Source organism: Notothenia rossii, assembly GCF_949606895.1.
Source record: "Notothenia rossii genome assembly, chromosome: 6".
Classification (NCBI taxonomy): Eukaryota; Metazoa; Chordata; class Actinopteri; order Perciformes; family Nototheniidae; genus Notothenia; species Notothenia rossii.
The window spans coordinates 10,447,014-10,472,534 of NC_136909.1; the positions used below are offsets into that span (position 1 = coordinate 10,447,014).

The 25,521-nt window shown below is 40.9% G+C and overlaps 3 protein-coding genes across 5 annotated transcripts; 2 read left to right on the forward strand and 1 right to left on the reverse strand.

Annotated features, from left to right (window-relative positions):
* Nucleotides 1-504: 504 nt before the first annotated feature.
* On the reverse strand, nt 505-9,047 carry prkg1l (protein kinase cGMP-dependent 1, like). Of its 2 annotated transcripts, XM_079689812.1 has the most exons (20): nt 8,778-9,047; nt 7,745-7,937; nt 7,535-7,658; nt 7,221-7,387; nt 6,519-6,632; nt 4,719-4,824; nt 4,441-4,504; nt 4,073-4,150; nt 3,787-3,881; nt 2,985-3,050; nt 2,799-2,876; nt 2,604-2,700; nt 2,362-2,501; nt 2,183-2,272; nt 1,904-2,045; nt 1,649-1,812; nt 1,431-1,553; nt 1,100-1,162; nt 943-1,009; nt 505-857 (listed from the first exon to the last, which is right to left on the reverse strand). In XM_079689812.1, exons 2-20 carry the CDS (start codon nt 7,932-7,934, stop codon nt 774-776), a joined length of 2,052 nt encoding a protein of 683 aa, XP_079545938.1. In that variant the 5' UTR covers nt 7,935-7,937; nt 8,778-9,047; the 3' UTR covers nt 505-773. The 2 variants fall into 2 exon arrangements, with proteins under 2 accessions (XP_079545938.1, XP_079545939.1); XM_079689813.1 differs by lacking the exon at nt 4,073-4,150.
* An 881-nt stretch (nt 9,048-9,928) lies between these two features.
* On the forward strand, nt 9,929-15,133 carry ubl4a (ubiquitin like 4A). The gene is made up of 4 exons (XM_079686161.1): nt 9,929-10,124; nt 11,795-11,900; nt 12,044-12,255; nt 14,510-15,133. Exons 1-4 carry the CDS (start codon nt 10,077-10,079, stop codon nt 14,615-14,617), a joined length of 474 nt encoding a protein of 157 aa, XP_079542287.1. The 5' UTR covers nt 9,929-10,076; the 3' UTR covers nt 14,618-15,133.
* A 228-nt stretch (nt 15,134-15,361) lies between these two features.
* LOC307042482 (dynamin-1-like protein) lies at nt 15,362-25,032 on the forward strand. Of its 2 annotated transcripts, XM_079686362.1 has the most exons (18): nt 15,362-15,532; nt 16,591-16,719; nt 17,273-17,414; nt 17,712-17,750; nt 17,944-17,990; nt 19,495-19,566; nt 19,662-19,748; nt 19,903-20,065; nt 20,519-20,639; nt 20,805-21,143; nt 21,534-21,654; nt 22,003-22,158; nt 22,274-22,363; nt 22,459-22,557; nt 22,742-22,858; nt 22,951-23,060; nt 23,162-23,321; nt 23,461-25,032. In XM_079686362.1, exons 2-18 carry the CDS (start codon nt 16,618-16,620, stop codon nt 23,515-23,517), a joined length of 2,022 nt encoding a protein of 673 aa, XP_079542488.1. In that variant the 5' UTR covers nt 15,362-15,532; nt 16,591-16,617; the 3' UTR covers nt 23,518-25,032. The 2 variants fall into 2 exon arrangements, with proteins under 2 accessions (XP_079542488.1, XP_079542489.1); XM_079686363.1 differs by lacking the exon at nt 17,712-17,750.
* The last annotated feature ends 489 nt before the right edge of the window (nt 25,033-25,521 follow it).

The following is a 25,521-nucleotide window of genomic DNA, read 5'->3' on the forward strand; positions in this document are numbered from 1 at the left end:
ATACAAGGGGGATTAAGCCGCAAATAGAAATATGTCTTTCTATTGTTTTTCACTTTTAACATTGATTTTTTTAATTATTTGCCAATTACTTTCAAGATAGATAACTCATTTTGGCTATAAATCAACCAATTATACCTGTAAATGAAGTACCCTTAAACTACATTATGAATTAAATAACCTTGTCACCCTCATTGGCATTGCAAACCCAAACCCTATTCTATCTAATCTAAATATGTCAGTATTGTCACGTTGCAATTTTATTCAATTAAGTATGCTTTATTCTGAAATTAAACCACTCAACTTCCTGTATTGATCTTCCTACCGTTATGTGGCTTGACGCTTTTAATGCAAGAAGGGGCCAAGTCTGACGTCACTTTTTAAATTATATTCAGGCATTTGGGGAGAGATCTTAAATAGTGACAGATGTACTGCGCAATTCCAAAGAAAGTGAAACTCATAGTGCTGTGAATTATGTCCCGTAATGTTCCAAAAAAGACACTGAGATACAGACTATATATTTATTGACATACATTCAACAGTAGTGACAACACTGAGGTCCTATGTTTATAAATCTATAAGGAGTGTACATCACAAACAGTCTTAGCTCAACACAGTAGGCAGCGTGGTTCATTTATCAAACAATATCTGCAGAAACTGATACTGTGGAAAATGTGTTTTTTTTGTCGGAAAATATAATCAATTATTGATAGCAGTAAGACTGAGGGCAGTGAGTGAGGAATAGACTTGAAAGTGATGGAATATTGCGAGACAGATCAGAAATCATCCCAGTTTGTGCACAGCTCAGATCCCTCAGTGTAATGACTGCACGATGCACTGATGTCCACGGGATCCTTCATCTGAAAGACAGTTCAACAATAAATAAAGAGCTATATTTAATAGGGTTCAAATAGCAGAAACAAAGCCGAACCGAACACGTCTTACTTTGGGAATAGCTGGAGGGCTTAGCGTGCCTTTACAGAGTCCATCCCAGTTGAATCCTTCAAACCATCTGATTGAAAAAGGAGAATCACATGCTTTTAATCCATGTTTTCAAGTGCAGTCATCTGTGTCCTTCAGGGCAATAAAGCGGCCGTCTTACTTGTGCTTCTGAATGTCCTTGGCCCCGTTTCTCTGGCTGCCCAGTCTCTCCGAGGGATTGCTCCTTGGTGATGGAAAGAAAACAAGAACACACATAAATAAACTATGATTTAATAATCAGATTCACTGCTTCAAGGGGTGTTGTTGTGCATCACATCTGCATGAATTCTTATTTTCTCCTCTCTGGTTGTGTTTGGGCTTTAAGAGGTGAATGTAATGTATAACATAGTTTAAGGGTGTCTAAAAGTGGTGTTGGTGTTTGTCTGAAAAAGCACCATGAAATAGCTTTCACATTGAAACTCATGGTGTCTAGTGGGTCATTTTCACACCACCTGCACAGTTTCTTGATGAGACTTGAGGCACTTTTGCTGATGGTTTTAGGGAAGTCGATCTGATCGATGCCACGAATGGTTGCAGTGAGAATATTTAGCGGGTCAGTTTCGCTGAACGGGAGCCTGGAGAGAAAAGCATGAGCCTGTCTCTGTCACTTTGTGAAGATTGAACTTGAGATTGCGAAAAAAGTAGGGCTGCATTAAACTGTCAAACCTACCAACCACTCAGAAGTTCAAACACTAAAACGCCAAGAGACCAGAAGTCTGCAGAAGTATTATGGCCTTTGTTCAAGATGATTTCAGGTGCCATGTAGCCCGGCGTGCCGCAGAACGTCCAGGTTTTCTTACCCACCTCTACCTTCTTCAGACATCTGGATCCAATCTAGAAAACATGGATATAAGTTGTTAAAACCTACAAAAACTAAAATGTCATATTCACAACCTGAACTTAAGTTTGTAACCAATTGAAGTACCAGTTTGGCGTAACCATGCTCATCCAGAACAACATTTTCTGGCTTGATGTCTCTATAAACGACACCTCGACAGTGAAGAAAGGTCAAGGCTTCAACGACACAAGCCGTGTAAAACCTGGCGCTGCAATCGTCCAAACATCCTCTGAAACAGAATGTGCACAAAAGAAATGTGTGATTTAGTCAGATGTAATACATCAAACTGCATAGTGATGAAAGCATTATGGTATCTATAAATATGTATCAGTATGTTGACATCTTCTTTAATACAGAAATCCTTACTTATCTTTAAGTGGGTTGCATAAATCCCCACCAAGACAAGCTTCTGTCAGGATGTACAGGCACTCTGTGTCTCTGAAGGTTTTATGAAGCCTTGATCAACACACATATAGAAACATTTTAAAGATCATTTACATGTAAACCCCAACAATCCCTATAGATACCTGCTGAAGGACACACACCTGGCTATGAATGGACAATGAGCCTCCAATAGGATGCGCCCTTCTCTCAGAATGTGCTCTCGTTGGCCATTGTTGAGGATCAGCTTCTTTTTAAGGACCCTCATGGCATAAAGACACTTGGTGTTGCTCTTTATTTGCACCTGACAGGGATGGAGATCAATAGATTACATTATAGAAACATGGGATCAGGAGGAGGCAGCTGCATAGGGGCATCTGTGTCACTTTGTGAGATCTATCCTTACCAGGTCTACGTGACCAAACTCCCCAACGGCTAGGGGACAGACAATCTGGAAATCACTTAAAGTGGAAGATGAGACGAGATCAGGGCCCTTGTCTGACCTGTTTACAAGCAGAACACGGGTAAGCTTATACTTTGTGTTTTCTAAGTGCAGCTTACATGTCTTTGTTGTGTAAAATAGTGTTTTTAAGCTCCTTACTCTATTTTGGATTGATGGCTTTGCTTCACCTCATGACTGCAGTCAAATACCAACCCACCGAGGCTGTCTTTGAAGGTCCTGAAACACATGAATATACTTCAAATATATGGATAAGCATATCAAAGTATGACTAAGTATTGATTGGCAAACGATTCAGTTACTAGTTGACACAAAATATTCACTTACTCCCTGTCTATGACCAAGCACGTAACTTCACCTGCAGCAACCACATCCACAGTGCGAACTTCCTCTCTGAGAAGAAGACATTTGGTCATTACTGCACAAAAAATAACTTTGTTTTTGTCACACAAATACCCATGGGCGGTTCTAGGGGGGGGGGGGGGGGGGGCAACAGGGGCTCCTTTAACACAGAGCTTGAACCCCCCTAAACATCTATGATAAAACAATTTGTGAATGTGGTTTCATTGAAACTAATTCTGTTTCTCAACCATATATCAAGGAGTTAAATTAAAATACAAATAAAAACAAAGTTTGGCAACAGAAATACTTTTTTTTCTTCTAAGACTGTGACTTCGGCCAAGTCACTTCAAATAAGTCACTAAACTAAAACACAATTTGTGTTACTTAAACATTCACCAATAATGGTAATGTATGTTTTTTCAGTGCACTATGACTCTATACTAAACTAAAACAGTTTGAATATTGAACACTGTCTTTGTCTCCTTTTACTTGTATATAGACTCTTATTTCACTTTTTTTATATTTTTCTTTTGGTATTTACTATTTACTTGCACTATTTTGTTTCTATTTTTCAGTTGTATTGTGTTGCACTGTTGGAGGAGCCTGTGACCTAAAGTCTTCATCGTCATAACTACACTGTAACTATGTTCCAGACCAATAAAAGCCTTGAACCTTGTCCCCAAATAAATGCGCCCCTCTCATTGAATAATTGGTCTAAAACAGCCACTGCAAATACCATCTTACACCTTAAGCACATTTTCCTGAAAGTGCATTTCTTCCTCCTTACCCCCACAGAGCTTTCTCTCCAAACCACTCTCTCTCAGACAGCTTAGAAAGGACAATCTGCTCTTCATGGCCGGCCTTCTTCTCCGTCACATTTACCTGGAAAGCACAAAATAGGGAGGTAATGAAATAGAGGTCTTGCTTGGGTGCAATGAAAAGCACCAAAGTCAATTATCACAGTGTAATGCAATTTCTAAAGCAGCTCTGACATTTTGTCCTCCACAATCTAAACCGTTTTCTCTAAAAGCTTGGTCTTATCTGTGCAGCAGGCAGAGAGCATCAAACTATACCTGGCCTTTGGTAAGGATATAAAAGGTGTCTCCTGTGGCCCCTTGTCGAACGATGTAATCCCCTTCATTGTAGTGTGTCTAGGGATCATAAATCACAGAGGAGCAAAGTGTAGAAAATAATCTAAAAACAGCACCAAAAGACAGAGAATCTACTTTGTTACAGATGTAAAGATGAAGCCCCATAACAAAGGAGGGCCTGTTCTGATTCTGCCCCAGCACTGGCTTGTTACTGTAACTGATACAAAACAAATAAGGCTGAAGCAAAGGAGTCTGTAAACAATCATGTTTACACACGTTGCATCTGTGTATAATATATCATCTGATTTCTGTTTGAGGAATGAGGGATTGCTTTAGGTTTTAATCTGTACCTCCTCCATCAAATCAGACATTTTCATGATGACGTCCTCCGGCAAAGACTGCAGGAAGGGAATGCTGCAGAAACACGAGCACAATGACAGGTTTGAAAGGAGTTTTTCCACAGAGAGACATGTCATAAAAATGTTAATATTTCAGTCAGCGTCAAAGGCCTGAATACAGCCTTGTGGCGACAGACAACACATTGATCCTGGTAATACAGACGCTGGAATACAAAGCAGCTTTCCAGGCCGGCTCCCTGTCAAATGAAGTGTATCGGTTCAATGTTTACCTGCTAAGCAGCTCCATCGAATGAGAAAGGCTGTTGAGACCGCTCTGCATAAGTATAGTCTGGTAGCTTTTGCGATCGATAACCCACAGCTTACAGTCCGTCTGCGCTGTAGGTCAGAAGACAGAAAAAGTGATGCAGGTTGTCAAGGAAAATCAAATAGTATTGAAACAGCTCTGTAAAACATGAGTAAGTGGATTGAATGCAGGATCAGCTACATCCTTAAGAGCAGGCTCAGTGCTCAGTTTCTTACAGACACTTTTCAAATAAATCTAATCTAATTTCCTCATTTTGTATGACTCTTTCTTTTTAATAGATATTAAAAGAGGGGCTTGTGAATTAATGATGACCCTTATTGATGAATTCACTGAAGCTTCCTGCAAACAGAAGTAGACGGCCTAATGAGATCTGATACTGTGGTGCAGAACGGGTGTCTCAATTCCCTCCATATGGGAATACTAAATCAGTTTAATATACTGCACTATGTGACATCCAATTCAAATAGTATGATAAATAATAACAAATATTGCATTTCATGAGCTAATATATATACTGCTTTGCCCTGAATTGTATAATAATGTAAGTTATACAGAAAAACGTACAGCCATGTGCATTTTTAATCATTCTCTTAAACACATTAGCCATCAGTTATAATTACGTCATGGCTAAGCATTTACTATTGTTTTTTAACACTGACAGAAGGACTTATCATTCATATTTACTTTCGAGTGATAAACTAAGGATTTTAAGGGCTTTCGCAATCCATTGTGTGTTTCTATTTGTATGAGTTGTTTCCAGAACTCCACCGACTGCGATGCAGATGCTGAGAGTGTTTTTATATACCGAAGCAACAGAGACAAACTAAAGTAAGATAAACATTGCTCTCAAAGGAAGATTTTCGGACGTTTTCTGCAGCAAATCATTTTTACACCTTGAACTTTCCAGCCTGTAAGAAAAAAAAGCCCCGTATTCTCCTGCACCTTTATCCCTCGCAATGAATGAGACCACGAGCAAAAGCCTTATTGATGGTTTCAGGTGGCAACAATGGAGAGGAAAAAGTCATTTCAGGAGAGGATGGAGATAAATACAGTGAACAGATCTGAGGGCCGGCCTGAAAGAAATGTACATGGAACAAAGGACAACACACCGCCGGCATGAGAAAAAAGTATATAACAGCTAATAGGAATTGGTTGAGAAAGCAGGAGAAAAGGGGAATGAGGTGCTTAGGGACCAAACAAGGCAAATTAATGGAATTTTTCCATTTAAACCGTTCCTGACCATCTTCACAGACTATTTATTTGAAAAGTTTTCCCTCAAGACCCCGTGATCAGACGCTAGAAGGAAATGACAACACACTTTCTAAAGAATATCACACATTCTCACATCAGAAATGTATATATAGGCTGTGATCCAACCACGAGCAAAGTGAATCGAATGTGCTATTTGGCAACGTTTGTGAAAATGTTTATGAAAATTCAGTTAAGGCATTTGGGACGTAGCAGTCAGACAGCTCTGTGACATGCAGTAAAGCAGAAAAGGTTTTAAACTCCTCACGTCTCTGAGAAAACTGCTTGAAGCTTTGGTGTTGTCTAAGATATCAAAGAGTCTTTGATTCTAGATTCAAAGGGCGTCTGTAAGAGACCACTGACTGAGATACGCCTGCCTGTGACATTCTCAAAAAACAGAATTATTTATATCCTCACCAAGTCAAAGCTAATTAAAGTAAAAGTCCACCAGTGGTACGGTGCAACACAACTCCAGCGATGTCTGCATGCAAATATAAAACCAAGAACACAGTTATACCTGAGACAGAGTAGGTGTGTGTGCAGTTGTAGAGAAGACTCAGCTCTCCAAACATGTCTTCTGGCTCAATCGTGAGAAGCTTCAATCCGTCTTTTGTCACATCCAGGCGCCCTTCTGTTCAGAAACACACAGAAAGATGCAACACATGCAGCTGTTGTTGTGCATGTGTTTTTCTGTCAGGAAATGTATCGAGACCTGTTGAAAACCCTCAGCTGTCTGAACAAACTACTGATTTGCAATCATCCTTGAGCGAATCAAGGCCACTACCTCTCTCTTTTTTAGGATGACAAGCTAATAATAGCAAGCAGCCACTCTCCATTAGCTGATACATTACAAATGCAGGCAGATTCCTGAGGACAATGAGGCGCTGATGAACTCTGAGCAGAACCTCTTTTCTCCTGTCTATTACCTCAAGTTGACATTTCAACACAAAGCACTTCAATTTGGGTCCCTTGTTATCCCAAGTGGCTCCCCTTGTCTTGCTCAAACGTGCAATTCTCCCATCGCTGTCCTTGAGTGCAGTGTCATATTACCATCTAATCAAATTGTGAGGCAGCAGTAAGAAGAACAATTATATACAAAGATGAAATGAAACCAATAATCTCATATGGCTGTTCTTAAGCACCTGTCATCTCAAGGAAATGTTAATAAATATTCTCAAGGACGATTAATGCTAGCAATTGTAAGAAGGACATGATTTACCTTCTAAAACATAAGCCTGTGCCCCCCAGGCCCCCTCCTGAACGACGTAGCAGCCCTGATTGATGGTGGAGGGACACATACAGGCCGTGATGGCTCTGACTTCTCCTTCGTCAAGGTTTTTCAACAAGGCGTTCTTTGAAAACGCTGCCTGAATCAGCCTCTGAGACCTGAGTGCACATAACAGTGATGTAACATAGTTACTTAACGCCTTGAATGCAGCATTGTTTGAAAATAACAAATATATTCATTGATTCTGAGTCATGCACAGAGCAGTAGGTGAGCCTTGAACTTTCCAGAGAAGTGTGTGCTCTTACTCTTTGCTTTTATCACAGATTCTTTGTGAAACCATGGCGAGAGTCACTGGGTCCAGACTGAAGGGTTCAGAAATGACTGTTTTCCTATTGGCTCTCTGCGAGTCCTCACCATGAACTGAGCAAGCTATAGTAGAGGGGGAAAAAACAGAAAGTCAGGTCTTAGGCTTGTGGTACCTGTTGATGCTTGCAAACATTGAATAAAAAATGTACCTGCACTGGCTGCAGAGGACCCTGGGAGGGAGACGGATGCTCGGTACCGATCCAGTTCTTCCTGCAGTCTCCGGATGAGTTCATCCTTTGTATCCAACTCCAACTCTAACTCATCTATGAGTGTGTCCCTCTGGCGAAGCTCCTCAATCTTTAGTTGCAGGGCAAACTGGAGGTCCCGAAGTGTACCCATTACCTGCAAAGTTGAATACATATATAGATATATAGGGTCATACAACCCATGATGTTCAATTTCTGAAACATTTTGAGTTCGATTTTTTGCAGCTGCAATGTCATTTAACTCAAAGTTAGTCATGGATTAATTGGAATATAACACATTGGAGACGTTGTATTATGCTTCCAATACACATCTACAAAAGTGCTCTATGCAAGATGGACATAAATATGATAGATAGATAGGTAGGTAGGTAGGTAGGTAGTTAGTTAGGTAAATAGGTAGGTAGGTAGATAGATTTTCAGCAATGCTTTACAACAGGTTGAATAGAACAAAACACACTCAAGAATATTCCAATGACACAGTTTCCTCTGCAATGAAAATAAGACTATAAATCTGTCTTTGCTTATGGGCTTGCAGGACTTTGTGCAGCACTTAAACTAATTTCCAGGGTCAACATAGGCTACATGCACAAATTGATTCATAGACAGGCTACAATATGTTTATGCAATCCCTGTGTTTGTCATATGTTTATCTTTTTCACCATTACAAAAAATACTGTATGAATTCAAGGACAAGAGTATACAAACGCTTGACAAAGAAAAGTAGCTTTGGTAGCTGAACGAGATTCAAGGGAACCGTTCAGATTGAGACAAGGTCATTGTAGACTCTGTATTAAGTCACACACACTTTGTGTCTAAGCAGGAATCATACATGTTGTTTTTTATGTTAAAAGCGCAAGCTGGTAACATTTGACAACAGCGTTTTCGTTTCTCAAATACTGATTGTAAACAAACATGCATGTTCTGGATAAAATATAAATCAAAATTATCACCGCGCACACACACAAAGCTCACTTACCAGATGCAGCCTTTCCGGGGCTGAGGGAGTCTTCCTCACTTGTCCTGAATGTGTGTGTCTGCAGCCGTCAGTCCATGCGACAGGTGCCGATCTGTCTGCAGCAGCAAAGCTGAGAGATGCTCCTCTGCACTGGTCTGTAGGCTGGGCTCAGACAGCAGGAATCACATGACCAAGACAGTGGAGACCATCCGGGAGGCTGGAATAAGAAATGCATGGACTGAAACCCAATTGGGTCAGAGGGTCTTTGGGGTATTTCCAAAACTCCGGGGATTGGTGGGTCTCCGGAAAACTGTGCGGTGAGCATGAAGCATTTCATTCCCCAGATACTTGGCTGAAGTGAAATAGTTGAATTGAAGTCTGTGTGCACTGATTAGTGGTTGTTTTATCTCCATCTTCACCTGCAAAGTGGCATACATATCCTGACAGAGGCAGTATATAATAATAATGCATAAATGGTGGCAGAAAAATTGTTGTGTCTCAGTTGGACTGATGCAAACCTCTTAAAAATAGTTATGATGATTACCAATAGTAACCTGGAATAAGGTGTAGGTATAGGTGAGGTTTATTGCCTAGTGTTTTCATTGCATGTCCATTTGCATGTCTTTTTGGAGCATTCAATAAACAAAGGGGAAAAAACAACAAAATATATAGAATACAAGTATTAAAATAAAGGAAATACTATAAAAAAGCGTTAAAACAAATATGTTCGCTTTGTCCGTTAGGTGTGCAAGATAGGTGTTGAAAAGTTTGTAAAAAAAAGTTCGTAGTAATGATAGATAATTGATGTGCAGTGTGAAACAGCACAAAACCACGCGTCGCGCACCAACGCATAATGATAATTTGGAGTCAAATAAAGACACCAGCCCAATAGCTACAAGAAACAAGCAAAGATATTTTATATTCAAAACGTTTAGTAATTAGTAATTAAAAAATGAATTCATTATATTGACAATTAACAAGTAGGTTCATAACTAAGATAGATATTCAGAATACACGATTTGATCTGTGTTTTAAGAACATTTCCCTCGTCTTCCCTATTCATATTTAATTATAGTCTAATTATCTTGAGAAGAAAAGATAATCATAAATCATAATGTTTTTTGGGTGACTAATCCTGAGCCGTCATACCTCCTCCCGTCAGGAGGTGGCGGTGGTTTCTCCAGAGAGCAGAGTCAGAAGAAGATGGGCCGTTAACAAGAGAGGAAACCGTTTGGCTATCTTGAGTTGGCAAAGTAACCTGACTTTAACATATTGAATTGCCTACATTTTAAACGTGTTTGGTTCAGGGTAACATCGAAAATGATCCTTACCGTGAAACCGCTTCAGGGAAAAGAATGCAGTGTTCAGGTGAGTGAAGAACCGTTGAGCTAGCTCTGTGCTAACTGTTAACTACCTACTGATAGCTTCATTAGCAACATTAGCTAGCCTTTATATGCATGCTAACGTTAGCCGACAAAAAGGTGGTCCCTTCTGAGTGAAGCAACCACATGATGTTTTTCTTAAGATATAACATAAGGCTATCCATTTCTAATGAGTGTTTTTTTTTTTTTTTAAACTGTCGCACTTTCCATCCTTGCTCAGTTATGAATCCACGTAGATGTTACTCTAGCTAGCTAGCTTTTTAGCAATATCTTTAGAAAAGACATGACAACGAAAACTGTAACTACACCAGTTTCTCTTCTCTCTTTTTTAGCTTTTTATTTGTATTTTCAAGGTTATAAACACATTGGTTGAGTGTAATCTCTATAAGTCCTTATTTGGTTTGTCTGGAGTAGGTAAACTACTAAGCAAATACTTAAAGCATTATCGTAAGACAATGGTTATAATTAGCGTATGAGTTGAGATGATAAGATTTACTTTTATTGATTCCAGTTTGGGAAATAAATTGGCACAGCAGCATGTAGACAAGTATCGAACATGAATTGAAAATGTAATAAATAGTAAATAAACTTAAACAGAAAATATATATGTATAAACACACAGAACAGTACATTATGTACTTATCAACAGTGAAAGATGTATAGTCTCTGTATTGAATATTAATATTCAGATTAACAAATAGAATGTAAGTCTGTGTACTACTGTATGATATGCCAGCCCACCATTTACAAATATTAATTAACATTATAAGTTAACAACGTATACTGTTTGCATAATAAGTTAACTACAGTTTGGATTAGATTTAAATGCACAAGGTGCAGTTTTGAAACAATATATACGTAAAGGGATATCTGGTTAAGCAAGTTAGTTAGATCAGCATGAACTATTAACTAACTTGCATTATACTAACGTTTAGTTACTTGTCTTACTCTCCAAAGTATGTGAGGTTATTTTTCCTGGCCCTAGTTTGTGCCTCTCGTGTTTTGAATTGATAAAGTTACTGTATTCAAACTGGGGCTATACTATCGCTTATGCAGTATATTATATAAACACCCAAACCTGCTCATTAATGATGTGTATAAACGTTATCATCATAGTATTTGATCATAGGGTCCGCTGTGGTTTATAATATGATGCGTATGTTACTGTAATACTTTGTGTGTAGAACAATGTCCATGCCTAGTATACTGTAATCTAGTCGAGCGTGTGATTATCTATTCATCACATGGGGAAGTATTTCATAATAGCAGATTTAATGTTGTATTTACTAGAAGAGAAGTGACTCTATGTTCTAGTATCTTAAACTGCGTAAGAGCTCAACATGCAATGTTTCTCCTGATTCATTTCTGAAAGTACAAAAGTACCCGCCCACTGTGTAACTTACCTGTTATCTGCTATGTCTCAGTGCTTATGGGATACCACCACTATAGGCCAGTGACTGTTTATGTTCATTGTGGTAGAGAGACTGTTTACCAGAGGTAGATGCAACCTGAAGAACTTGTCACTTGTGCATGTGAATTCCTCTGATATTCGGATTGACTACACTCTTTTAAAATGTCAGTACGCTTCAGCTAAACAGAAGAACATAATGTTTGCCAAATGTAACATAGTATGCCATCTTGTTGGTGTTCCTGCAGGTGACTGAAGATGAGAAGGTCTCCACCGTTAAGGAACTCGTGTCAGAACGTCTCAACATACCAGCGAACCAGCAGCGGTTGCTCTATAAAGGGAAAGCGCTCGCAGGTAGATTCGCCAACAGTCAAGTGTTTTATAATCTTTATATATCTATTATATTATTATATATATCTCATTTCTTCATTCACCGATCTATCTTGCACATAAATCAAACGTTTACTAATGAGTGTATAATATATTGCTTTCCTCAGATGAACACAGACTATGTGATTACTCCATTGGGCCAGAGGCTAAATTGAATCTGGTGATCCGTCCGGTGGGAGAGAGGACGGGTCCTTCAGGGATGTCTGCCGGCAGCAGCAGCAGCAGCTCGCAGGGCAGAGTGTGGCAGACCGTGTCCACTGTCCTGGCCAAGCACTTCAGTCCAGCAGATGCAGCAAAAGTCCATGAACAGCTTATTAAGGTATTGAAGAATCGGAATATCTTTATTAGTCCCACAGAGGGGACATTTACATTGTTACAGCAGTAAAGAGCCAAAGACAGCTTAGTGTTACCGAAGCATTTATCAAAGTACTAAAGGTAAAAAAGAAATTATAATAAAAAAAGATACACATTTTACAAAAAGACATGCCCTGTAACAGTTCTGAGGATTTCATTCAATAATAACTGTCTAACAATTCAATTATTCTTAGATAAAATCACATTTAGCTAATCCACTCTGACGTTATTAACAGTCAATTGTTCACGTTTGTATTTGTTGCTAGCAGTGTAGGCAGCATCACATGCCTTAGCCCAGTTATATATAATTCATAAACAAATGAGAATGAGGTCATAAGATAATAGAAATAAATGTTCTTGCACGTTGACAGTGAAAGTGTTTTTTTGAATGTCATTCTATTTAGCCATCATAAAAGCTGCTTTTACATCTAGGGGCTGGATCCTCAAAAGTGTGAATACATTCTTAACGGCGCAAGTCTGCTTCAAATATGGCCAATAAATGCAGTTTTCCTTTTTCTCAAACATAAAAGACTCAACAATTAAGTCCTGTGAAGCCCTCTGTATCCACCAACCCATTGTGTTTGGGACAGGTGTTAATCAGAGCACAGTCACGCCCAGTGGCGGCGCCAGATATTTTCTTTTGGGGGTGCTGTGAGGTAGTGAGGTAGCTTGACAAGCTGATGGGTAGCTTGACGTTTCATAGAGGGTGCTCAAACATTTAGGGTTTCCCATTAATGTCCCGGGCGCTACAGTTGAACTTTCTACTGCAACACTCTCCACGCGCACATACAGTGTGCCTGCGACTGTTACAGTGAAGGCTCGATAATCAGCTGATCAGCATATAGGCAGGGGTAAAGTGCTATTTTTTTATAAGTGGGGAGTGGACCTCACCTCCTCTAGGGGGGTCCGGGGGCATGGTCCCCCAGGAAGATTCTTTTTTAAATATTGAAGTTGAAAGCATCAATCTGGTGCACTTTGAGAGCAAAATGAAGAGATCTATGGATACATCTCTCAACACCCATATGAAACAGAACTGTAAACAGATTTACTTTTTCTTTATGGATATTTTACAAATCACTCACCTTTCAAACAGTATTCTTGTTTTACTGTCATACAGTATTTCATACCTGTTTTTCATTTATTCTCTTATTTTTTTATACCTATAATGATCATATGAAGGTGTGCCTCAGAAATACTTATTTACATAAATCGTGACCGAAACGTTTGAGAGCCACTGAGATCATTTAGACTAAAGTTAACTATCTAAACACTGAGAGTCCTTTACTTCACCTGAGCTGAGGTTATCTGAGACTCTCAATCTGACAGGAGAGAGTTGTCCCTCCACCTTGTTGTTGAAAAAGCTCCTTATATCCGTTAGCGTAGCTAGCACCAGATGCTAACCACAACGATCTCCGGTACCGGTGCTCTCTCGCGCACGCACGCACACAAAATGGCTCGTGCCACACACACACACACAGAGCAGAGCTTGAATGAAACACAGAGACCCAGAAGTAGGCTACTTGTACTGTAGCATATTATTTTCAAATCAATCCTTTTTCAAATTATGAATTTCACACATACGGTGCATTGGGGGTGCTTAGGTGTTGCTATGGCTATCCTAACTCATATAATTATACATTATAAGTGCTCATCTTTCAAAGCTATATATCACCCAAACGATATCACTTTAATACATATTTTTCTTATAAGCACTGCAAGTACCTAATGTTCTGTGTTAGATCTTTGTTTTCATTTTGATAAAAACATTTTCTAATGTTTATTTATTTAAAAAATAAAATGGACACATTCAAACCTCACATCTCATTTATACCTAGTTGAAATGTTGCTCTTTCAGGGCAACTTGAATAATTTAATTTGGAAATCTTTGATCAACAAGTTATTCTTAATGCACTTTTGCTTTCTAAATGAAGGAGGTTCAAACCGGAGAATCCAGTTTCTAAATTAGGACATAACAAACGCATTCGTGTCACAGACTTGGATTGTGGGTTATCACAGCTAATCTGTGTGGAGTGTACATAATCCTAAATTCTTCATTATTGTAGCTGCCAACATGTGAAATGAACTGGTTTGTCTTCAGGGCTTCACTACAACAATCCTCCCTATTTCATGCTACATTAAAAATAAAGTTACATGGTAGAAATAGATTCGGAGCAATCATTTTAAACTTGCTGTTTCACATTCTTTTCTTTTTGTTCTAGGACTATGAACGTTCACTTCGACAGCTGAGTATCGATGACATTGAGCGCTTGGCGGGAAGACTGCTTCACCCTGACGGAGACGGCATGGACACCTCATATATGGACTGAGAATGCTTAGCTGATAGTGGCTTTTTGTGATTGTCTTTTGAGAGGTGTGAGGCGTGGAAAATATGATATCGGTTTTCTAGCAGGGGCCCCAGCTGTGTGCCTAATCATTGGCTGAGTGAACACAGATAACACTTGATTGTTGATTATTTCAGCAATAGGCCTTTTCGTGTCCATGACCAAAGGACTTGGATAAGAAACCTTGGCAACTTTTGTATTGTTTCCTGACACAGATGTTGCAGTAATGACACAAGACCTGATCACATAATGTTTGAGTACAAAGGAGTCCCTTTATGCTGTTAGTCTCACATGATCTCTGGCTGCTACAACATCCAGAGGACACTTACTTCAACTTGAGGGTATTTGTTCTTAATGTATGTGCTGGATGATGACTGAGTGATTTCTTTTAACAATCCATTATAAGGTAATACACATGTTTTATTCCGTAACTTACTGATGTTTATTGTATGATTTGTAAATATCATGTTTATATATGCACATTAAACCACAGAAAAATAAGTATTTTCCTGTTTTTTTTGTGTTGATCTTGTTTGTGAAATATCCATATTAATATCACATAGGACGAGTTTTAAATCGGTTGTAGAATTAAAAACAAGAAGGTGTTAAATAAAACAAGAAAGGAATTAATAGAAACGTGGGCGGGACCAAAAATAGCCTCTTAACGGTCGACCAATCAGGTGCCTGCATCGCTGGTGAGTCATATTTATGACCAATCAGACTGCGGAAGAGAAATGCAGGTACCGCCTATGTGGTAAACTGACGGTTATTTATGTTGCTGCTTATTTCCGTCTAACCATTTGGATAAATAGCGATGTTTTTGACTATGTTGCCGTTTTCCTACGAATAATGAAGGACTAACATCTTGGATAAGCCGGGGATATTATTTGGTGGACATTGGTAAGGTCATAATGGAGCATCGGTGGTTATTGAGGCTAAGCTAACGTTAGCACAAAGCTAGTATATCTAATTCACTTCCTGCATAGCCGGTTAGCTTTAGCCCGCTCACATTGACTGACACAACCTCTGCTGCTATAACATCTGGTACCATGTATTTTAGACGTTAGACCAATGCATTTATTATTAATTGGCAGATGTTAATTAAAAATGTCTCCTCCATTGGGTCAGGATTCGGTACAATGTTTATCTGACTGATGCCTGGGCGCTACACCCCTCTCATCAGGACCACTTTACCCTTTGGCAAAGCAAGAGGGAATACCTATCCTTTCTTTTTAACAACACAGTGTTTTGTTTTTTTCTTGCTCAGACTATAAAGTTGCTATCTACTGAGGTGGAAGGGTACTCTATCTTGTACTAGAAATACCAAAGTGTAGGAATACTATGTTACAATAAAAAGTCCTCCATTCAAAATGCTTATAAAAATACAAAAGTATTGACATACAAATATACTTAAAGTACCCAAAGTAAAAGTACTCATTATGCAGATTGGCCAATTTCAGAATAACATTATTTTTATTTTTATTATTATTTATATTGATGTGTTTATCATAGCTGGTAATGGTGGAATTAATTAGAATTTCTTAATTGACTATAGGGTAGCTTGTGCATTTTACTCCAGGTGTAACTAAATACTCAAGTGTTGATCATATTGTTTATCATTATTTATCATCTAAAAGGACTACAGAAATGAATTGGAGCAAAACTACAATATTTACCTCATAATTGTAGTGGAGTACAAAGTAACATAAAAATGGAAATACTCAAGTAAACTACCTCAGAAGTGTACTTAAGCTTTGTACACATTCAACACAGTGTTCTATTTTTGTTATTTTTGCTCCGACTATAAAGCAGCTAGCTTCATTCTCATTGGGCTTACGGGACAAGCATTTCCCTAAGTGGCTGTAGAGTTGCGTTTCTGTGAGGTTTGCTGTCAGCTAAACTAATTTGCTCTTCTTTCTTTCTGTCTATTCGTGTGTATTCTCTTGTTATCAATTTAGTACGTTTGCAGTCAGTCTTTTGGAAGAATGGATACTCTTATTCCCACCATCAACCGGCTGCAGGAGGTGTTTCTCACAGTGGGGGCGGATGTCATACAGCTGCCTCAGATAGTCGTGGTTGGAAGTCAGGTCAGTAACAAAAAACACACAAGGATAAGCTTAATTCTAACTGTCATCATTATCTGTAAACCCTGCCTGGACTTTACACTTGTTACTGTGTCTGCCAGGATACATTTAAAGGGGGGGGTAGGTAAGTTTGAGAAACCAGCTCGAGTGCGCTAGAATTAGAAAATACACAACCGGAAAAAATCTGCCACTTCCTTACAGAGCCCCTCCTCCAACACACACGAACGCGCACATGACCAATGAGGGCACGAGATAAGTTTGTGCACAGATGGAGGGCTGACAGGCAGGTAGGCCATCCAGTTATTTTAGCCGGGCCGGCTCAGATGATTGGTCGTGCTTTTTACAGTGCTACGGCTTCCACAGATGACATTTTTGTATGTATTTGTTGTCAAAGCACTTCAGATATCCATTGCTATCAGGATGTTAAGAGCATTCCATGGAATATAACAAAAAGTGTATCTCGAGCCGGTTTCTCAAACGTACCTTCCCCACCTTTAACATCCTATATATTGTGAATATAAACATGCTGAATTGTTTTATTCATTTGTCGTCGCAGAGCAGTGGAAAGAGCTCTGTTTTGGAGAGCCTGGTTGGACGGGACTTCCTGCCTCGGGGATCAGGAATAGTCACAAGACGGCCCCTCGTGTTGCAGCTTGTTAATGTGGCGCCTCTGCAGGAGAGACTGAAGACAGAGAATGGTACCTTCATATTTATACACAGTTTATATAAGAGGACAGCTGTTTTGGTTATCCCTGAAAACACATAATCAAGGCGTGTTACTAATTAAGATAGTGAATATCAGCCTAGGAAGTAGCACAATGCTTGTTATATATGCGTGTAGGCATGCAGTCTGCTAGAAGTAGATTCTATGTGATTAGCACTTAGGCATGGCACTTTCACTAACTGCTTGAACTGCAAGCAATTCCTTGTGGAGCTTCTCTTTGCTAACATGCAATCTGTCTTCCTCTTTTTCTTCTTCACCACTGCTCCTTCAGGAAATGGGATAAAACAAAATGCCCAAATCAGCTATCCAGGTCTCTTTATTTATATTTGTTCTGCTTGGGCTCCTCTTTGTTTAACTTCCCCTCAACCGTTCTGTTCATTCTGATCTTTATCTGTGAAGCACGTCAAGTCCATTTTTGTAATATTTGAGATGACATTATTTTATCCCCAAACAGTACATTGGTGCATGTTTGTGAAATCACTCACTGAAATATGTTTGTGCAGGTGTCAAAGCTGAAGAATGGGGGACTTTCCTGCACTGCAAGGGCCAGGTATATTTATCTGCATGATTCAAATTATGCATATTTTTCCCAACGTTTTGGAAAAGTCATGGAAATGCAACAAAAGTTGAATCAAAAATAATTTATATTTGATCCAATCGCCAAAGTAGTAATACTATAATGATAATACATACTGTATGGCAGGGGTCGGTAACCCCTGGCACGCGTGCCAGCATTGGCACGCGGCACCGTAACCAGTGGCACACTAGGAATAAGTGGAATAAGTGTGCAAAAATATTTAAATTATATTTTCGGATCCTGAACGAGACCGCCGCCAGAGCGCGTCTCCCCGTTACCTGCAGAAGGAAGCCATGAACGCAACGTAGCCCGCTCTCTTTAACTCCAGGTGACTTTCTGCCGCTTTCCTCCGTGGTGCAGTGCTGATCGTTTCACCACAGAGGAAAGCACTAAGCTAATTGCAGTACTCATAAGGAGCTGTACAAAGGCCGCAGTTTTTGTGTGGCTGTGTCTTTAGTTGAAAGCCCAGTGGCGATCTGCTCATCTCTCATCGAAATGATATGCTACAAAGGGGCGGACTGGCCATCTGTGTGTTGAACTTTCCTGTCGGCTCCCAGACCGTAGTCGAGGAGGGCAGAAGCAACAAGCTTCAGGTTCAATAACCCACTTAAGCTTAAATGACTGGAGAGAGGCGAGCTCTTCTTGGGAGGCCGTTGAATTTATTTAGCTGTTCTTCTGTTTCACAAAATACATCACAGACCTCTGTTTTTCTGCTTCCTCGTTTCACTTCCTGAACATACACACGTTCCCTCACTGTCGCTCTACCATCCACAAAAACACACAAGCACAAGCCACACCCCTCTCTCTCTCTTAAAAGGGACAGCGATCTCATCTAACTCTGACTCCTAATATCATAACATGTGTGCTCTGGAGAACCACAGAACGGACGATCGTCCTTATTATTATGCCGTTTAAACAAATAATTTAAATGTGTTTGTTAAATTCGGCATCATGTAAGTTGCGCTGACAGGCCCACACACTACTTCCCCGCAGCGAGGCTCCCCCGCCCTCCTGCTGATAGTTGACGAGCGTCAAGCTCCTCAACCCCCCCCCCCCCGTTGATGATTCTCGATCGTTGGCACGCTGATAACAATTTTTTTTTTAAATGGCACTTCATATCAAAAAGGTTGCCGACCCCTGCTGTATGGTATAGTAATGAAACTTAAAATGGCTTTTAACTGACGAGGTGTTTTGCTGGTGAGAGATGTTAGTTGCTTTAACGTGTAGAAGCTAGTCAGCCTACTATTTGATTTGTTTTAGATAGGCTCAACATGTTTCATATGCAGACCTTATTTTCCTGTTCCATGTTCAAATAAACCATTTCCAGAGGCACCGCTGAGAAAGAGTCATTGTTTTTGTTCATGGAAAATTAGGTTAAGGTCATTGAAAATCACTGGTGAAAAAGTAGATCCCGGTCTTTGCCCTGTGCTCCGTGCTGGGTTTAGTTAATGCGTCATTCTCACACCTTTTCTCACAGACCTTTACAGATTTTCAGGAAATTCGTCAGGAAATTGTCACCGAGACCGAACGCACTTCAGGGGACAACAAGGTGAGAGGAAAAGCACTACTTTTGAAGTCAGCTGTTCCTTAAATGTTGCTTTTTACACTGCATTCATCATCTGTCTTTTCTCCCATATCCTGCAGGGAATCAGCCCTGAGCCCATATATCTGAAGATATTCTCCCCCAAAGTCCTCAATCTCACCCTGGTTGATTTACCTGGAATAACTAAGGTATACACGTTGCCCCTTTTTAATTATATTTCATGTGCGCAAACATAATAGCACTAGATCATGATAATATCGCAGACCAGCAGAGCATCTGTGCTGTGCTTACTGAAACACTGACTGCTCGTTGTTGTTGTTGTTGTTGTTGTTGTTGACTCAGGTTCCTGTTGGAGAACAGCCAGAGGATATTGAGGAACAAGTACAAGAGATGATCATGTCCTTCATCTCCAATCCAAACTGCCTCATCCTCGCAGTGTCCCCCGCCAACTCTGACTTGGCCACCTCTGACGCTCTGAAATTGGCGCGTGAGGTTGATCCAGATGGTAGGACATTTCGTTCACAGGCACAGCTTCTCCTCAGATTTCATTTGAATATCCTTCCTCTCCATCCATGCTTTTTAAATAACATGCCTTAAGTAGAAATGCGTTTTTGAATGATTAAATATGCGCAAAGAATGTTTAAAAAAGAAAAGAATGTCTTTACTGTTAAGAGCCTTCTGACTGTGTGTTGTCTTAAATTGCACTCTGAATAAGAGCTTGATGGATGATGAGGATCGGCTTGCAGTAATTGTCTGGGAGCTTCCAGATATGGCCGTAAAGTGCCTCTGTGAGTGTGTGCTAGTTAGGATCTGTGAATGTGTCTAAATGTTTCCCTGCTGTCCTCAGTCCACCCACCATGGACCTGTTTCCTTGTGTACTGTATGCTTACTTTCTGTGTTCCTCAGTATAAAATACAATTCTGTAGAAATCAACTGATCTGTGTGTGTGTGTTTTTAGGTCGCCGAACGCTGCTGGTGGTCAGTAAGCTGGACTTAATGGATGCAGGGACTGACGCTCTGGAGGTCCTTCTTGGTCGGGTCATTCCAGTCAGACTCGGGATTATCGGGGTGGTTAACAGGTTTGCACTTTGAAGAACAAATGTTTTCTTTTCTTTCACCTTTGTAATGTTTTCGGCTTCAAGTCCCAAGTTGTTCGTGTCCCTATTTCCCTGTTGATCTGATTACTCTCCCTACTCTCCCTCTCCCTACTCGCCCTCTCCCTGGCTGATTGGTGCTCCCAATAGGAGCCAGCATGACATCAACACCCAGAAGAGCCTGGAGGACTGTCTGAGGGACGAGCAGGCCTTCCTGCAGCGCCACTACCCCTCCATCGCCTCCCGGGCCAGCTCGCGCTACCTGGCCAAGACCCTCAGCAGGCTGCTCATGCACCACATCCGAGACTGCCTGCCAGACCTGAAAACCAGAGTGACCGTGCTCAGCTCCCAGTACCAGGCCCGGCTCAACAGCTACGGCCAGCCAGTAGAAGACCAGAGCGCCACTCTGCTTCAGATCGTCACCAAATTCGCCAGCGATTACTGCCACACCATCGAGGGGACGGCCCGATACATCCAGACCTCAGAGCTGTGAGTCAGATCTCTCCACTGTAGCATCTTTATTGAATAACAAGCCTTTGCTTTCTTGACTTCTCTCTTAATATTTCTCAAGTTGTCATCTCATTTTCTACTGTTGATACACGACTCAGCTTTTTATTCACATTGGTTCAGAATTTAATCATGACGGCAATGGCCTTGGGCTGATGTTATTGCAAAGTTAAGTGGTATCAGCATCTTCTGCTGGCCCCCTCATCACTTACAGCTCTCTTTGCAAAGGGCGATTAATTAATGTAAATAAGTACGGGGGAAATGTTGACCTTTTTTTGCTTCACTGCATTTAATTTGGGCACGATTAACATTGTCGACACACGGCGCTGAGCAATTGTGTTGGTGTCACAGCTGAGCCTCTCTCCTCTACAGCTGCGGGGGTGCTCGGATCTGTTACATATTCCATGAGACCTTTGGGCGCACTTTACAGTCCATCGACCCCCTGGGAGGACTGTCTGAGCTTGATATCCTCACTGCCATCCGCAACGCTACGGTGAGCTTCCTCTGACTCTGTGTAATTAGTCTGATCTGAATTCTAGTCAAGTGCCCTCGTTTGGAGGAAGTGCAGGTAAATAATCGTGTGTGTGTGTGTGTGTGTGTGTGTGTGTGTGTGTGTGTGTGTGTGTGTGTGTGTGTGTGTGTGTGTGTGTGTGTGTGTGTGTGTGTGTGTGTGTGTGTGTGTGTGTGTGTGTGTGTGTGTGTGTGTGTGTGTGTGTGTGTGTGTGTGTGTGTGTGTGTGTGTGTGTGTGTGTGTGTGTGTGTGTGTGTGTGTGTGTGTGTGTGTGTGTGTGTGTGTGTGTGTGTGTGTGTGTGTGTGTGTGTGTGTGTGTGTGTGTTGCAGGGTCCGCGGCCAGCTCTTTTTGTGCCCGAGGTGTCTTTTGAATTGTTGGCGAAGCGGCAAATTAAGCGCCTGGAGGAGCCCAGTATGCGCTGTGTGGAGCTGGTTCATGAAGAGCTGCAGAGGATCATCCAGCACTGCTCCTCCTATAGCACACAGGTTAGCCAGGAGATGCTAATATATGTTTAACATTTGAATGACTTTGTTCAATAAACTGACTTGGATTAGCATTAATTATGAAAGCACTAAGAGTATGTCTTTTTTTTTCTCCAAGGAGCTTCTGCGATTCCCCAAACTGCACGATTCCATTGTGGAAGTAGTGACTGGATTACTGAGGAAGCGCCTGCCGATTACTAATGAAATGGTAATCCACAGCTTCGCTTCAATATTTCATAGTAATTAAAAAAACTAACAAGCCACGTCCTATTATCCAGCTTCATTCTGCTTTTTCCCCTTTAGGTACACAATTTAGTATCCATAGAGCTCGCCTACATCAACACCAAACATCCCGACTTCACGGACGCAGCGCAGGTCTCTGCGTCTGTCAACAGTCAGCAGGTAGGTGTTTGGCCCTTACAGCAGGTACACTCGTTTGTCCTTTATTCTGCCAGGGCAAACAGCAGAAGTCCAGTTCTGTAACCATTATGTTTCACAGCCAAACATTGGAGTTCCTTTATAGTCTAATTCCAGACTCCAGAAATTGCTTTGACCCTTCTGACTTCCTCTGGTTTCTCGCTGTCAGGCGGAGGCCATTGATGGAGGGAAGCGCTGGAAGAACGAGAAGGTGACGGAAGAGAAAATCCCCGCTGCTGGTTTTGGCAGCTCCATGAAAGGCCAGGCCATTAACCTCCTCGACACAGTGAGTGGCGGGATTAGCAATAGGACAAAACACTTAGTGGTGAATACATTGCTCACTGTCAACATTTTCCCTTGCCTCTGTCCCTCGGCCAGGCGGTGCCCGCATCCCGCAAGCTGAGCTCGAAGGAGCAGAGGGACTGCGAGGTTATCTCTCGCCTCATCCATTCCTACTTCCTAATCGTACGCAAAAGCATCCAGGACAGGTTAGACAGAACTCCAGAGCACTTCCCCATTTCCCTTTCTTCCTTCTCACTTAAGCTCAGTTGTCAGTGATGCTGATTTTCCAAACGTTGTGTGTTCACAGTGTGCCCAAGACAGTGATGCACTTCCTGGTGAACTTTGTGAAAGAGCATCTGCAGAGTGAGCTGGTGGGTCAGCTCTACAAACAGCCGCTGCTGCAGGACCTGCTCATTGAGTCTCAGGACACGGCCCAGCAGCGGACCGAGGTCGCTCACATGCTCGAGGTAAAACTGGCTGCTGGGTTTCTTCTCTGAAAAAGCCTCTCAGACTCCAGAACTGCAAGTCATTTGTCTTTCTCGTTGATCTACTAGTTTAAAGCCAGGGATTTAACCACCCTCTTTTTTTCTTCTTTCTTTTTCTCAGGCCCTAAAAAAAGCAAATACCATCATCTGTGAGATCCGGGAGACCCATCTGTTTTAACGAGAGGAAACGAACACTTCCCTTGTCACAGGACAGCTTTGAGAGTATGAGAGTGTATGTGAGTTTACAGCACTGAGAGAGTGTGTGTCAGAGTGTGTGTGTTTGTCAATGTGTGGCAGCACTGCTGTCTTCTCATGGACAAATGACCATAGCACATTCAGATCTACTTAATCCCATTAGCTGTCACTCTGACCAGCGCCACTGGGGCTGTCGCTTTTCACTGTGAACTGAAGCGGAGCCGATTGATCAAACACTCAGGCCCAAAGAAACAGCCGTGAAACAAAATCTTTTTTTTTAATTTTCTGACAAAATGTGTGTCGGGTTGAAAGGTTATTGCTGTAAGTGTACAATGTAGATGATATGTGGAGTATTGGAAATGTTCTCTAGGGTGTTTTTTTGGAAGGGTTATCAAACTATGTTAAACTTCTTCAATTCCACACTTTCCATAAAAACTGGGCTTCCTCCGAGCCCCTTTAGCGGTGCTAAAACTATGTTTGATTATATCTGTTCCAACTTCAATCCCCTTTGTGGGAGCACTCGCCAGAGATGGAATTAAAATGGAAATCCAACTCAATCAAAGCTGACTGCAATGCCACACTGAACCCAAACCATGGTCATTTGCGGAAATTAAAGTATGAATGCAGATGGTTTTCCCAGCTCTATACTGCTGATCAATATCAGGTTTCTTTTTTCCTCAGCCAAAATGACATATCAGCCATACTGTTAACTGCTACTTGTTGAGTGTAGTCATGCATACATTACCCTCCTTTATAGGTTAGTAGGAGAAGAGTTGGACAGCCCTTTAATGTAAAGTGTATATATATATTCCATAGTATTTAGAAAATAAATTATCAAAAAGTATAAGAAAAGTCAGTTACATGGGTCTGGTACGCCATCTTTTCTTAGATTTTAGATCCAGATGGTAATGTCCTGTAGTTTGTCATTACATCCTGAAGCCATTTGTTCTGCTGTTAATGAAACAGAGAGATTCAAAAGTTCCCAATTGTTATCCCCGTCCACTAGTAAGGACACGATGTGCAGAAACCTCCTGCATGCAGATTCATTTTCGCCCGTGCCAATTATAGTTTCATTGTGTGATATATATTGCTCGACGTGTCACATTTTTCATCTGTTCCTTAAACTTAAGTTGTTGTTCAGGCAGATTCTTCACTCAAGTCCGACGGTGATTAATGTGAGTCTCGTCTAAAAGCCAAAACAAATACTTTTTCATAAAAATTATGAAGACCTGCTTTATTGGTGACAATCATACAAGAACTTATATAACCAACATCCTGTCAGTGTGTGTCTCTGAAAGCCCTGTGTAGGTTTGCATGTGTGTGATCAGTGTGTGTGGGGAAGTATGAATGGCTGAATTCTGTATATTTTGTATTATTTAAATGTATATTATTACGTGTCAACTGCCTATGAGTTCTTGCCTGCCAATATTTGTGGTAAATGTTTACTGAATAAGGTCTGCTGAGATTGAAGGAACTCATTAAACCCTGACAAAAGACACTGTGCAGTCTGTGTGGTGTTATGACGATATGCAGTTAGAACAATCACGCATTGATCAGTTTTTATTATATATGTTGGTTTGTCTTCCACAGTGCCGCGGCTAAATATGTGATTTGATTCTCTCTGCTTCGCTTTATTGGTCTCAGGTGACTGAAAAAGTCAGTCAGTCAGATGGGTCCGTCACAGCTGCACCAAAAGGATAAGGACAAAGTCTCATGAAGAGTGCCCACACACACACGCACGCACACACACACACAGACACACACACACACACACCAGCATTGATGTGAGCAGCAGCCTCTTAAAACCTCCTTTTTGTTTTGTTTGACTCACACACTGCACCACCTGCTAGGTAAAGAGGTATACAAAAAAAAGGGTGAACATTCACTTCCCAGCTATCCATTCCTATTTAAAAAACGGATTATTGGACTAAAAGCCAAGTAAAACCTGAGCAGAAGTACACAGGTGAGGCGATGGATGTGCTGAATG